The sequence below is a fragment of the Scylla paramamosain genome, chromosome 29 (assembly GCF_035594125.1).
Source record: "Scylla paramamosain isolate STU-SP2022 chromosome 29, ASM3559412v1, whole genome shotgun sequence".
Lineage (NCBI taxonomy): Eukaryota > Metazoa > Arthropoda > Malacostraca > Decapoda > Portunidae > Scylla > Scylla paramamosain.
The window spans coordinates 16999380-17014379 of record NC_087179.1 but is presented as its reverse complement, the minus strand read 5'-3'; the positions used below and the strand labels follow the sequence as shown (position 1 = coordinate 17014379).

Here is a 15000-nt window from a genome sequence, read left to right as displayed (position 1 = left end):
ATCTATCCTCCTCTTTCTCTTCCTCCCCATTTCTTTACCCCCCCTTCCTTCTCGTCTTCACCTCTCACTTCCCCTTCCTGGTACTCCTTTTTCACCACCACCACCACTACCTCTACCTCCTCTACCTCCTCTTCCTCCTCTTCCTCCTCCTCCTCCTCCATTACCACCAATATTACTTTCTCTAATTAAAGTGACACAGGTTTTCATGGACTTTTTTTTTTTTACCGTTGCAGTGACATATTAAGAAGATTTCTACGTGATTAACAGGTAAAATACTCTTGAGAACCCACCTAATCTCTTTATGGTCTTTGAAAATAGTCGGGGTGGAATAAAACTGATTTGCAAGGGCGTCTTCTTTCGGTTCTTGTGACGGATTAACAATAAATAATAAATGATATTACAGACAGCTTTGAGAACCTGGTTGATCATCTTTGTGGGCTCTAAAGTTAGTCGGTAGTGAAGTAATATTGTTTTTAAGGGAATTTTTATGGTTCTAGTGGCATATCAACAAGATTTCTGCATTATTAACAGGAGAAACACCCTTGAGAACTTGGTTGGTCATCTTTGTGGGCTCTAAAGTTAGTCGGTAGTGAAGTAATATTGTTTTTAAGGGAAGTTTTATGGTTCTAGTGGCAGATTAACAAGATTTCTGCATTATTAACAGGAGAAACACCCTTGAGAACTTGGTTGGTCATCTTTGTAGGCTCTAAAATTAGTCGGTAGTGAAGTAATATTATTTTTAAGGGAATTTTTATGGTTCTAGTGGCAGATTAACAAGATTTCTGCATTATTAACAGGAGAAACACTCTTGAGAACTTGGTTGGTCATCTTTGTAGGCTCTAAAATTAGTCGGTAGTGAAGTATCATTGTTTTAAGGGAATTTTTATGGTTCTAGTGGCAGATTAACAAGATTTCTGCATTATTAACAGGAGAAACACTCTTGAGAACCTGGTTGGTCATCTTTGTAGACTCTAAAATTAGTCGGTAGTGAAGTAATATTGTTTTAAGGGAATTTTTATGGTTCTAGTGGCATATTAACAAGATTTCTGCATTATTAACAGGAGAAACACCCTTGAGAACTTGGTTGGTCATCTTTGTAGGCTCTAAAGTTAGTCGGTAGTGAAGTAATATTGTTTTTAAGGGAATTTTTATGGTTCTAGTGGCAGATTAACAAGATTTCTCCATTACTAACAGGAGAAACACCCTTGAGAAACCAAGCAGCAGTGTTTAGTTTACGGTGCGCATCGCTGTCATGCTAAGCGCTTTACATATTTCCATAGGTAGTCAGTGTTGCCAGATCACTGAAGCAGAAAAAAACTTAAGGCAATAAAAAATAAACCAAAAAAAGCCAAACACATTATAAAAAAAAGGCAAATTTTTCATTATTCTACTTTCAAATTTACGAAATATACGATAAGCACTGAAAACTGAGCTACAATGGACTACTGGCGTGGCGAGCTGCGCATACAAGTGTCACGTGCTTCGTCACTCCGCCTGGGCCCAAAAGAAAACGGAAACAGAATTCGCCAACTCGATTCCACTGTGAGAATACCCCACAGTGGAAAGTCCCTTGTATCGGTAGAGTACATGATAGACAACTAGGACTAAAAGGCCATTCAGCTCCCGACGTCTCATCTGAAATCTGACCTTTATCCAATGTACACAGACTAACTGGGATTGGTGGGTTGAGGAGTGCATGCAGAATGCTAACATGGCTGTATAGAAATGTTCCTGATGTAAAGAAGTGGTTGTGTTCATGACGTGCACCAAATACCTGTGTCCGTATTTTATAACTTATAGACTTTGGCTCAGCTGACATGGTGTTATTCTAGAGGCAGTGTCATAACAAGCTTATCGTTATCATTCCATACTCTTGACCATGGATGAATATAATTTGATTTTTTTTTTTTTTTCATATACAATTAATCAATGAGTCTTCACGGGCTTTGGGTCACTGCTCTAGACCATGTTTTTTTGTTGTTGTTGTTTTTGTCCACTCTACATAAATATAAACAACCAGAACGATCGCATTCGGATGATAGAAAACGATTTTACCAGTTTGACTCACCACAACACAACATACGGTATCTCTTTAGTCAGTAGCCTACCAACGTACTCCTAGATTATTCAAGAACATAAGTTGCTGTTAACAGGAAGCCTAAAATTACATCAGACACATCAAAAAAATAAATAAATAAATAAAAACTCACGCCAAAATTCAGCCGTGGACTTCGCTCTCCATCATCACTCAGTTGATTTGCCCCATTTTCTCTTATTGGTATTCAATAGCAATAAGAGAAAATGAAAAAAAAAATTTGGCTAACTATGGTAAGAAAAGAAAAATAAAGGAAAACGCGCACTCGACTTAACTCTTTTTTTTTTTTTTTTAATCTTTGGAGGCGGCGAATGAACATACTGTGGCCAAATGGAATATATTTAAATCACATATTCAAGAAAATACAAATAAAGCCAGATTTGATCATTCAAGTCAAACTAAATGCTTGAAAAAGCCAAAATTGAGGTTTTTGCCCTTAAAAGACCAATTTGGTAACTCTGCTTCTAGTCAGGGATAACATACAATATGCTAACCTATTACTTCAAGCATTCGTGCCTCTCTTCCCTCTTATCTTCTATTCACACCATGCGCCACACTACCTTCCTGTGTAGTTCGTAATACGTATTACTTTCATACAGACTGGTCAGGAATTGTGCTAACCTATTCTTCTACGCATTCCTGGCTTTTCCTCTTCTCTCCGATCCACAACCATATCTCCCTTCCTATGTAGCTCATAATACGTATTGTTATCATACTGACTATCTCCACATTTCCGGTCGGAGATATTATGTGCTAGCCTGTACTTTCATGCATCCCTACCTTTTATTTATCTATTTATCTACTTTTTTTCCCCACCTACCTTCCATTCACAGCATGCGCCAGACCAGCAGCCAATCAGGAACAGGGAAGTCAGTGCGGGGTTGAGCCAATGAGCGGCCTCCTGGGTGAGTCGTGTTTGTTTACGTCGGATCAGCTGACGGGCCCAGGCAAGGCCCAGGCAAGGCCCAGCTGACCCGTGGCTCGTCACTCGCACCTCACCACCTCCACCAATCAGGTATGTCACACTCATCAGAACTCAAAACAGGGGGAAAATAATAGAGGCATGGCTACTGGTGTCTAGGGATTTACGGTTTTCCTTTCCTTAAGCATGATGCAATTTTTCTCTTGACTAACGAAGCTCCAGACAAAACAACTGGTGAAGCTTCCTGGACGCTACAGTACGCGGCATTTGCGGTTTTCGTTTCCTTAAGCATGATGCAATTTTTTTCTTGACTAACGAAGCTCCAGACACAACAACTGGTAAAGCTTCTTGAACGCTACAGCACGCGGCATTTGGGAAAAATAATACAGGAAAAGCTGTTGGTGTTTCTCTTTCCTCCTGCTCCTAATGTAGTTTATTGCCGCCCCTCTCCAGGACAAGTTTGGGGACTGGTGGGAAAGCGGGGTTTTAGGAGGGGGGGAGTCCAAAATAAGCCAAATTAGGAAACATCAAAAGACTAAGGAGAAAATATCGCTTTTGGGGAAATATCTCAAAAAAGTAGGGTAATTGTCTAGAGTCCTTACCGGGCCTTATTACTGGTCTATTCACTTCAATTCTTTTACACATACCTTCACATGCACCTAAAACATCATTTTAAAGTGGGGGACAAATGCCCCCTTCCCTCTAGTCCAGCAAAATTGGGGACATGTGGGAAGGCGGGGTTTTTGGGTGGGGGAGACATAAATCAGCGAGCGATTTTCGGCCAGGTTAGGTTAGGTTAGGTTAGGTTAGGTTAGGTTAACCTAACCTAACCTAACCTAACCTAACCTGGCCGAAAATCGCTCGCTGATTTATGTCTCCCCCACCCAAAAACCCCGCCTTCCCACATGTCCCCAATTTTGCTGGACTAGAGGGAAGGGGGCATTTGTCCCCCACTTTAAAATGATGTTTTAGGTGCATGTGAAGGTATGTGTAAAAGAATTGAAGTGAATAGACCAGTAATAAGGCCCGGTAAGGACTCTAGACAATTACCAAAAGTAGTCAACAAATAGGAAATATCCAGCCCCTCCCCACACAACCTGCCATGCTATCCTCTTTTGCAGTCACTAACCTTTTGATTGGGGACTTGCTACACTGTCCTAACCAGTAAAATTACAGTTTAACACAATACATACTATCTTCTTTTTCTCCTTTTTTATCCTCAACAACCTTGGGGACCTGATGGGAAAGCAGGAAAGTGGGGAAAGTAGAATTATGACACTCACGGAAAAGTTTAAGGATGAGATGCCATATTTTGAAAAACTAGGGAACTTTCTATCTTTACCTAACTTTGCCTTGTTAGGCCAGTAAGGGATGAGGCTCTACTTGAAGTTACACGGGTTTTAAGATGTTTTTATGGTTCTAGTGACAGATTAACAAGATTTTTACATGATTAACAGAAGAAACACTTGAAAACCCAGCTAATCATCTCTGTGGGCTTTGAGAACAGTCATGGTGAGAGAGCAAAGTGTTTCTGAATACGAACCTCTGACAGGGAGTGCATTTGCTAATCTGTTGAGTCTGTGGACAAGTTAAGAATAAAACAATTTCTTGAGATTTATGTGAGAGTAGTGACATAACAGCTGCCTCCCCACAGGTGCACCGGTGGACACCAGTGCTGGCAACACCCACCCTGGATCACCTCCCTGTCACGGGTGAGAAAAGGTGGTCAGGAGCTACATTAAGCCAGACACACAACACCCTCATCATTATCACCACTTTAAATACCTCCACTCATACTCGTACTTGCATGCATGGACAGTTTAACCTAGTGCAGCCAATCTAGTCTCCAGCAGCTCCTCACACAAGCCTCTATCACTCAGGTCCCCTTCTTGTGTGTCTCTAAAACTCAATCACCTACATGTGTTCAGACTTGTTCCACCAGGTCACTCTGCATATTGTCACCACATCCAGTCATCTGAAAGCATCTACAACAGGGAAATAAAGTTTTAATTACCTACACAGTATAAAGGAATGCAAACACCCAGGTACTGTAAAGCTGAGCACATTGCCTGGGACTTTAAACTTAGGACACAGTGATAAAAATGTTGACTATTCATTGATGCTAACACTCTTGTAGATTAACCTTAAGAACATAATGCTCTGAACTAGCTTGCCTCCTTATCATGGGGATTTAAAGGTGTTAAAGAAACTAATATGAGGTGATAAAAGGTAATAACACTTACTATCCATCTAGCACTATACTCTTTTTAGTATTTATTATTTACTCATTTTTATTTCTACTTTAAACTCTTCATAATATACCATGTGATAATTTGTGACCTTTTTCTTTCTGCTTTTCTTCAGTGTAGGCAGCAGACAGGCTCTTTGCTTTATACAACATCCAGAAAACTTTGCCTTGCCTCAATTAAAACAGTCAGTCGGTAATCATTGACAGGGAAGCCACGCCGCCACCTCACGCTGCGCAACCCAAACACAGAGATGGTGCGTGTGAGGAGGTCGGCCTCGGAAAATGAGTGCCCTATTTGTATGGACCCGGCCAGGTTTGCCTTGGAGACCAACTGTGGCCATGTCTACTGTGGTGAGTATGGCTTGAGGGCATGCTAGGGTGAGGCATCAGTGGTTGTGAGACAGAACTGAAGAGAAGGAAGAGCGGCTGGTATAACTAGAAGTGGGGGAGAGGGAAAGACTGGTGAAGTTTTTAGTGAATGGTCAAAAGAGGACAGGAGGGAAAAAGACATCTATATTTTGCATTTGTGTGTAGAGCAAGGCAAATTTTATAGAAGGCATGGGTAATTGTTTTGAATGTTGCTGTGTTTAGATGAATAGTGAAAGATGATGGACGGTAGAATGAAGAAAAGTCATTGGTAGAATATGGGTGGGTACAGGTGGGTTGGTTTCCTAGCTTCCTTTCCCAGATCTGAAGTTCGGAATAACAGACAGAACATCACCAGAAACAGGGCTCACTTATGGGAAGACTAGTAAAAGATAATGGGTGATAGAAAAAAGAATTGTGATTGGTAGAATTTTGGTAGATCCAGATGAGTTGGTTTCCTAGTTTCTTTTCCCAGATCTGAAGTTTTAGAGAGACAGAACATCAACATAATCAGGGCTCAGTTATAGTACTTCCTAAACTATTTATTTATTTTATCTTAATATTTTTCTTACCTCTGAGAATTATCAAGTGTAATGCTTCTACCTGTATTCCCACACTTCCAGCGAGATGTATCATTCAAAACTGGCAGACCAACTTCACCACAACCCCCATGCTGTGTCCCTACTGCCGCCAGGAGGTAACGTGTGCAGTGCTGTGGCTATAGTTGTCCCTTAGGCTTATCTGACAGAGAGGTGAAGACTGAATTGAGTGACTGACTTTATTCATTTGGTGTGTAATGCTCAGTTTATTCTATTTGTTTACCTATCTTAAGGGGAAATGAAGACTGAAATGAGTAGTAGTAGTAGTAGTAGTAGTATATTCTCAACCAACTTCCATCCCACAAAACACACACACATACACACACTTATACCACCAACATAAACACCAGTAACAATAACACACATAACCTAACCAACCTCACTACTACAGCTGCCGCCCTCCCTCAGATCATCCTGCTGCTGCCGTGCTTCTCCGAGGGGGAGGTGATGGCAGCTGATGTGCCCACAGTGATGGAGCGGGAGAGGGTGGTGGCCCAGGTGCAGGAATATAACAGGATGTACTCGCAGCATCCCAGATCGGTGAGTGAGTTTGTCTTGTGTGAAGAGGATTCATCAGTGGAGCAATCTACCTGCAAGTATTGAGGTCACTGGTCAGCAGTGTCATTAAGATTGGGTGGATGTGTTTAGCCATTGTTTTTTGTGTAAAGGGGGCACTGGTCAAGGGCAACACAAGTGGAAAAGGTCCATTGATGTGCCAGTCCCAAAAGAAAGGTGAAAAGGTCATCGAAAATTGCAGGATAATTGTCTTGGAGCCTCCCTTCTGAAAGAGTTCAAGTCATAAGAAGGAGGAAATATAGAGATAGGCTGGAAATTTTTTTCCCCCCACTTTTTGTTGCTTTTGGCCAGTGCCTCTCTTGTATGAAAAACAAAAAAACAATAAATGCAAGTAACTGTCCTAACATATAGAACTGTCTGTCTGTGCCCCCAGTGGTACGGCCAGCTGCAGGACCTGCCCACCATCCTCCGCCACATTTGGGCCGAGCTCTTCACCTGGCGTGGGATACTGATGGCGTTCAAGCTGCGGGTGATCCTGTCAGTGGTGATGGCTGTCCTGTATGTGGTGAGCCCCATCGACATCATTCCTGAGGCCTTCCTGGGGCTGCTGGGTCTGGCCGACGATGTGGTGGTCATCATCATCATCCTCATTCAAGTCAGCATTGTCTACCGCACGGTGGTGGCCAACAGGGACTGGTAGCGAGGATGTGGTGGTGGTAGTGGGCTGTGTTCTCCTTCCTCTGTGTGTGTGAGTGTGTGTGTGTGTGTGTGTGTGTGTGTGTGTGTGTGTGTGTGTGTGTGTGCAGAGTAAGGAAGGTAGTGAAAATATGCTTTTCTCCTTTCTTCCCATTATCTAGATAGAGGAAATAATGTAGTGGAGATGATGGCAAGAAGCAAAAGCCTCACTCTTCTCAGCATCTGCCTCTCGTGTGTGGCTGTCAGCGAGGATTGCTTTACAATGGAAGTGTTTTAGATCACACTGGTTTGCTTTCTATTAACATTCATAGGCCCAGAGTATAGGGAGAGAGTAGACAGTGCCATGCTCACCTTAACACAATGCCTGTGGCCCTGTGAGGACTAGAGGCAACAGGAAAGAAGTATATCTGTATCTTCCAGTATTCTCCTTTAATCCTCAAAAATTGGAAGCAAGGGAACAGTCAAGTAGAATGATTAGTTGACATTTGAAATTCCCTTCTATAAGGAACACAACACTCAAAATACTCTCTTCAGATTTTCAGTAATCACTAAAATATAAGGAAGTTTAAAATATATGGGTGTTCTTTCTTCTTCAGTTTGTTAAAGATGATGCTCAGGACCTGCAATCTATGTCATTACTTATTGTTATTATTATTATTATTATTGTTATTATTATTATTATTATTGTTGTTTATTTTATTTTTTTATATCTTGTAGTTGCAGAGGACCTCATTAGTTTGAAATCTCTGTACAGTACATGCTCAGCTTATTGTTTTGGTCTGCATAACCCTTTGGGGGATTGTAGAGGAATTAGATCTGACATGATTCACATTATTGGCTTTGGCAGTTATGTAGGGAGTGGAAAACTGAAGGGAAGAACATTCATAACATTTTTTTTTCTTTTTTTATGTGTGGTAAAAATGTTCCTGACAGCGTGATGTGAGGCTTGCTGTACATGAGTGTTGGTGAGCGTTGTGTGATCGGCATGAACTCAGTAGTGCAGTAGAAGACAGCAGCAGGTGAAGGCTTGCTGTGCCGAGTGGCCAGTGCTTCACCGTGAGAAGTGAGTCTGGGAGGATTAGTATTTTGTGCAGTGATTTCATTGATATTACTGTAATCTGTTGGGATACCTTCTAGAAGTATTGGTGTGTGGTGTAGATGTAAGTGTGTGTACCTAGGAATGAAGCACTACAGTATACAACTCAGAAAGTTTTCCAAATCACTCATGATATATATTTGTGAAGATTTAAGTTAATTTGGAGCTCCTTTTTGGTTCTGAAACCAAAGGATGATAATGGCAATCATGTAAACATTTATTTTATGAGAAAAGCCATCATTAATAATTCAGTTTGGTGAAATTTGTACTGTACATAGTTATAATTTTAATGTTTTATTCAATTTCCTATGGAAAAGGAAGAAAAATCCAAAGCAAAACAAAAATATATTGTGTACATAGTCATATACAGTACTAGTATTGTACAGTGTGGGAGTATGTGCTGCAGTTCAGGCTACAGAAGAAGCAAAAAAGATTCAGCAGCTTGAGCCTGCAGCTGATCTGAATATGACTAAGCCTGTATTGGAGCACAGTGAATTTTGTATGTGGGTAGAGAGAATCTCTCTTGAATGGTGGCCACGCATGGCACCCCAGACATGAATATGACACGAGTGGCCACAGCCAGTGATCAGTCTTGGCACAGCTGTCCTGCATGTCTAGTGTGTCCTGACAAGCCAAGGAAAAACATCTGCAGAATTGAGCACCCAGTGAATTTCCTCCAGTGCCTCCAGAGTGGCAGGCACAGGCATGGCAAGGCAACACCTTGCCTTGTCCACATCACCACTTCCTTTTTATTTTAAATTAAATGCTGCAGCACTGACATAGTCTCATGCCTTTCACATTAATGAAATTTTAGTTTCTTTAGGTAACAAACAAAACGTTTAGAGCCGTAACATTTCAAAACCTCTTCATCTCAGCCTTGCAGTGCCTCGCCTTTGGCCGCACTGCCGCTGTGATGCCTTGCTGGTGTGAGTGTTGCCCTGAGGAGAAGAGGGTGAAGGGTACACTCTGTATAAATTTTGTATGTAACATGTTTTCTACTTGATAATCCAGGGCTCAGAACTGAAGAGGCACTGTGTCTGTGTGTGCATGTGTTTTTAGCTTTTAGCAGGTGTTTCAAAGATATCATACTTTTTAGCAGAAGAGTCATATCCATCAGAGATATATTTTTAGAGTATCATCATGGCTTATATTCTGCTCTTGTACATTTGATTCAGTAGACTCATATGTGCTGGTACATGCGTAGCAGACTTTTAGAAAATACGATACTTTTTTCACTAGTAATATTCACACATTATTTTTACACTCAACAAACTGCCGAGCACAAGATTGCGACCGAGGCTCAAGAGATGGAGTGCCTCGCTGTGCTGGAGGTGAAGGTGTCCAGAGAGACGTCCAGCAGGAAGGTGACGAGTCAGTGGCACGGCTGAAATAGATTCTCAAAAGGAAACTGTTGATGTAGGGTCTTGTGTATATGAATTACAAAGTAGGGTGCTGTACAGAGGGACTGTCCTGTCTCATGTTGAACTGCTGGAGTGAATGCTTCATGTGTGTTCATTGTCATCACCACAGCAGCCCACATGCAGGAGCTGTGGTGTCTGTTGGTGTGACAATTTGTATCTGATTTTAATGTTACACTTATCTCAAAATGTCAGGAAATGTGACTCAAGTTTTGGTATGATAAGATAATGGTGTTTTGACTGAATGTTTACCTTTGTGTGTGTTGTGGTGTGGTGTGGTGTGGTGCAGTAGTTGGCCTGGAGGGAGGGGCCACATGTCCTCACCTGACTGTTCTTAATGCATTCAAACAAAACTGAGTCAATTCTTCATTCTCTTCCAGCTGTTAACACACATCATATTTTCTCTGAAGCTGAACAATTTTGTCACATACGACTTTTAATATTCCACTGTTTAACACAATGTTGCCCTGTCTGTATGAATTAATAGTCTTACTTTCGAAAGACTTTTCTTGTGTAATTTTTGCTGTGCCTTCTTGATGATGTCAGTCTGTGGAGAACCACCGGTAGACTGAGAGGTGTATGTGTGTGCATGTGTGAAAGAGAGAGAGAGAGATCAGAGAGAAAAAGAGAGATAGGTGAGACTGCACAAAATAATGAAACAAGCACACTAGTCAGAATGTGGGAGCTTTCCTTAGGCCGTTAGGTTCACAGGGGACACAAACAGAGCCACACCTGATGAGACCCTTCCTTTCCTGCCTGTACCTTCCCGCCCCTACCTCCCTCAGTGCCTCTAGTTGTTGTTGTCTTGGCGAGGAGTGACCAAGGACATTCTGAACCATATTCTGACACACTCCACACCTCCACTACTTTCAAAAGGTTCTAGTTGATGCTTTGCAGGTTTTTAAGAGCGTTTTTGTGGTTCTAGTGACAGATTAACAAGATTTCTACATTATTAACAGTAGAAACACTCTTGAGAACCTGGCTTATCATCTCTGTGGCCTATGAAAATATTTGTGGTGAGAGAGAGATGAGTGTTTCTGAATACAGGTCTCTGTCTCTATCGGTCCTGCCAGTGTGTGTGTGTTCTTCCCATTAAAGCCACTCATTTACTGTTGTTTAGCTTGACTTGGGATTTTAATGTATTTTTAGCTTTGTGTTTTGGCTTTCAAGTGAGTTTGGTTTGTATCCTTGTGGCTTTTGTACTGCCATGAGTGAAGTGCACATTGACTTCATCTGTGAATAACCTGCTTTAATTTGCTGTAAAGTTGTGAGTTACTTAATGATGTTTAGTACTTCCTCATGACCTTTTAATTACAATGTGTTTATTTAATACTGTTGTTAACCTATTGACTATTTTGTAACCTGTTTTATAAGGCAATACTAAGCCATACTGAGACTTAAGCATAGATATACAAATAGACTGCAGGAAACTAGACCAGATGCACAAATTTATGAAGTATTTTGGTCCAGTTATACTGTGGAAGATGAGATTAAAGCTAACTGTTTGAATAAGACACAGCGGCCGTCAAGGTGTGTACTGCTGGCAAAACTCTTAACTTGGTATAAGCTTGAGTGACGAAAATGTAAAATTGTGTGTGTGTGTGTGTCAGTTTTTTTTTTATTTTTTATTTATTTATTTTATTTTTTATTTATTTATTTTTTTACCTGAAGATTAAAACTTTTCTATGGTGACAAAATAGTGCATCAATTTTCCGTTCCTTTTTCCGTGCATTTCTTATACCAGGTTAGCATTTCCCCAACAGGAATCAGTAATGACGAGCCATCCTCTAAAACCCTCGGCCGCAGAGCATCATGTATTATTGTATTGGAGATAATCAGTGTGTCATATTGTGCCTTTATGTTGAGGGCTGCAGCCAGTCAGTCAGTCAGTCAGTCCCCCCACTTGTTACCCGAAGGTGGGGCTGAGTGCTGAGTGTTAGCCTCCTCTCAGCCGCCACCAGCAATGCTACTGCTGCTCCTCGGCCCCCTCAATTTTGTCAAGGATAGTGATGAATAAAGCATCCTTTTGTAAGTGTCTGTCATTGTTCATCATGGAGTTTAAAGGTTGAGGTGGTCAGATGACGATATATTCTCTGACAAACTCACTCACCATAATTTCCTTCTGAATAATCCATAATATTTGTAATTTCCAGTTTATCCTCAAAATAATGCATAATATTTGTTGTAATTTTCCATTGCTCCTTTGACCAGTCTATGTTTGTTCTAATTTCCTGCTTCTCTTCAGGCTATCCATATCTGTTCTAATTTTTAATAATTGTTTTAACTTACCATTTCTCCTGTGACCAATCTATAATATTTGTTCTACTTTCCTTTTTCTCCTCTGAATAATTTGTGTTATATGCTCTAATTTCCCACTTCTCCTCTGACTTATCTGTAATATTCATTCTAATTTCCCTTTTCTCCTCTGAATAATCGATAATATTTCTTCTAACTTACCATTTCTCCTCTGACTGATTCAGTTTTCATTATTATCATTCTAATGGAGCACAATGTTGTCTTATGGTGTCCCCAAGGAAACCACAACTTGACAGAAGCTAACCTGACACGTTTGATGACAGAACATTTACTTATCCATTTGTACAGCATTGCAGATCCTGTTTCAGTGAGCTATGAGTACTCTGGTTCACTTCATATTGCCCTAAACCCTTCCACTGCTTAAGTCACACCTTGTTAAGTCTCCTGGCACTGTGAGAATTGCTTGCAAGGAGGCACAAGAGAGAAAAGAGATGAAATAGAAGGATAGTTTTATTTTTCACACAGTAGATATACTGATAGGAGTTTACCACTGCTTTCACTGCTCAAGTCATGAATTGTGAACCTTCCTAGCACTGAAATATGTTTGTGTGGAGACAGCAGAGAAAAGAGAGAAAATAGAATGTTAGTTTTGTTTTTTACACTGCATATTGACGAGTTTACCACAAATATATAATGTCCAAAAAGCTATAGGCATTGAAGAGTAATATTTTTATTTATTTATTTATTTATTTTCTGGCTGTGAAAGAATCAAACACTATGATATATATATATATATATATATATATATATATATATATATATATATATATATATATATATATATATATATATATATATATATATATAATAAACTGGTACTTGGAAGTTTGTGAACAGTATATATATTTGTCAGTCTGTCTGTCTGTCTAGTCAATCAATCAGTCATTTCAGTCTATCTGTCATTATCTATTTGTCTATACGTCTGTCTTCACTCCCTCACTATGTTTCACTTTTCACTCAGTATATTTTTGAGACTATCAATCTGTCGGTTAACCTATCTATATCTCTATCTATCTATCTATCTATTTATCTATTTGTCTGTCTACCTATATATCTATCTGTGTCCACTCTCTTATTCCACATCTCAGCCTTGGTACATTTGTTAACAGTATATTTTGATAATACAAACGATTTATAAACCTGTTCCTCTTTATTAGGTAACGAAATAATAATGCGGTATGAGTGCTGCCTGAAGTTACCAGTCAGTGTGTCGCGTCTACGGGTGGTGTTAGTACGCGTCTGTCTCAACTCCCGGCCTGACAGATTTTTTTTTTTTTTTTTTTTTTTTTTTTTTTTTTGTGTGTGTAACCACGCCTACACAGTGGCTGCCAAGGCTTACCCATGAGTTAAACCTTCTTTAGTTGGTAATGAGGAAGGCGTGGGCTCTAGCAGTGGACACCCGAAGGCAGCAGTGGATGAAAACAAGCAAAATAAAGAAAAGTTTGGCTGTGAGAAGATGCTAGACAGCCACCCATAGTAACGAGGAGGCAGGAAGGTAGATCCACCACCACAGTGAAGGTAAGGTCAATATATCCCTGTGTCAGCCTCATCTTGTTGCTAAAAACCGTAAAATTTAACTTAATGAAAATGTACACAATCTGGGTCATCTCTATTTATCAGCCATTATCTATCTTATATGTGAGTGTTTTAAACCAATACTGTCGCAAAGCGGAGCCACATGACCAAGTTTTAATATCCACTCGTTAGATATACCTGCCATTACTTAGTTTAAGTTTAGCGAGGGTTTAAATGAGTGAGAAGGGTTGATCGTCCCCTCCACTGGCCCCCTCCGCCGCCATCTTGGATAAGGCTCCCCAGCCCCCTCCGGTTCCAATATTATTTTCATTTATTTCCTAAGTATTTTATTTCGGCTTGTAGCTAAGATTGTATGGTTTGTAAAAATATTTCGTTGTTTTTTAAGTTATTTGAGCGCGTGTGTTGCGTAAAAAGTGGTGATTTTGGCGTTGTTTTTGTGTAAATAAGAGGGCCGTTTTCGGCGTATTTTTTTACGGTCCCAAAACTAATTTTTTATTTCAGCCTGTACTAGGTTCTTATTGGTTTTAAAAAATAGTTAGTGTTTTTTTAAATGTGTTGCCGTCCCGCTCAGTGAAATGCGTGCACCGTACACTTGTTTTTATTCGTGTTCAACTTCCAATAATATTGAATTTTTTTTCGGTAGATTTTTTATTTGTGCTTGTAGCTCACTTTAAATGGTTTTAGAAAATAGTTCAGATTTTTTAAAGTGTTTTCCGTTATGTTTAAGCCAGAATGGGTGGACATTTGAACGATTTTGAATGGGGTGAAGGTTCCAACAGTTTCCAGATACTTCTTTTTAAGTATCTTTAATACTACTGCGTTTTGAAATGTGTTGTTATTTGTGGCCTTAGTTAAAATGTGTGGCAAGTCTGAATTTATAAAGCATTCCTGTCTAGCTGCGTTTTTTAGAGAGGTCATTTTCAAAATGAAATACGTACGTACGTAAATAACAGTCGCTGTGACGTCATCAACCCCCAGCCGTGACGTCACAAGCCCTCCCCCCAAGCCGTGACGTGTGTGTGTGTGTGTGTGTGTGTGTGTGTGTGTGTGTGTGTGTGTTGCCTTGTCTTTCGTTGGGCATATGCTTATGCAGTGTGTGTGTGTGTGTGTGTGTGTGTGTGTGTGTGTGTGTTACCTTGTCTTTCGTTGTACAGATGCTTATGCAGTGTGTGTGTGTGTGTGTGTGTTGTCT

At 40.3% G+C, this 15000-nt stretch overlaps 2 protein-coding genes across 5 annotated transcripts in view; both read left to right on the top strand.

Moving 5' to 3' along the window:
- Positions 1-2815: 2815 nt before the first annotated feature.
- On the top strand, positions 2816-11988 carry LOC135115450 (E3 ubiquitin-protein ligase RNF170-like). Of its 3 annotated transcripts, XM_064032263.1 has the most exons (6): positions 2817-3110; positions 4672-4729; positions 5473-5616; positions 6255-6328; positions 6639-6770; positions 7180-11988. In XM_064032263.1, exons 3-6 carry the CDS (start codon positions 5517-5519, stop codon positions 7444-7446), a joined length of 573 nt encoding a protein of 190 aa, XP_063888333.1. In that variant the 5' UTR covers positions 2817-3110; positions 4672-4729; positions 5473-5516; the 3' UTR covers positions 7447-11988. The 3 variants fall into 3 exon arrangements, with proteins under 3 accessions (XP_063888335.1, XP_063888333.1, XP_063888334.1); XM_064032265.1 differs by lacking the exon at positions 4672-4729 and having other exon boundaries at positions 2816-3110; XM_064032264.1 differs by lacking the exons at positions 2817-3110; positions 4672-4729 and having other exon boundaries at positions 5451-5616.
- A 1595-nt stretch (positions 11989-13583) lies between these two features.
- The window catches only part of LOC135115442 (large subunit GTPase 1 homolog), an 8793-nt gene continuing 7376 nt past the window's right edge, over positions 13584-15000 (top strand). For both annotated transcript variants that reach the window (XM_064032249.1, XM_064032243.1), the window contains exon 1: positions 13584-13790. The gene's annotated coding sequence lies outside the window, so the exon portion shown is untranslated. The remainder of the gene's footprint in view (positions 13791-15000) is intronic.

What these genes read in the sequence shown, in the direction of transcription:
- LOC135115450 (XM_064032265.1), top strand. Translation starts at nt 5,517, where the DNA reads ATGGTGCGTGTGAGGAGGTCGGCCTCGGAAAATGAGTGCCCTATTTGT. An exon ending in GTCCCTACTGCCGCCAGGAG is followed by an intron (nt 6,329 to 6,638) that starts GTAACGTGTGCA and finishes GCCCTCCCTCAG; the next exon opens with ATCATCCTGCTGCTGCCGTG. An exon ending in ACTCGCAGCATCCCAGATCG is followed by an intron (nt 6,771 to 7,179) that starts GTGAGTGAGTTT and finishes CTGTGCCCCCAG; the next exon opens with TGGTACGGCCAGCTGCAGGA.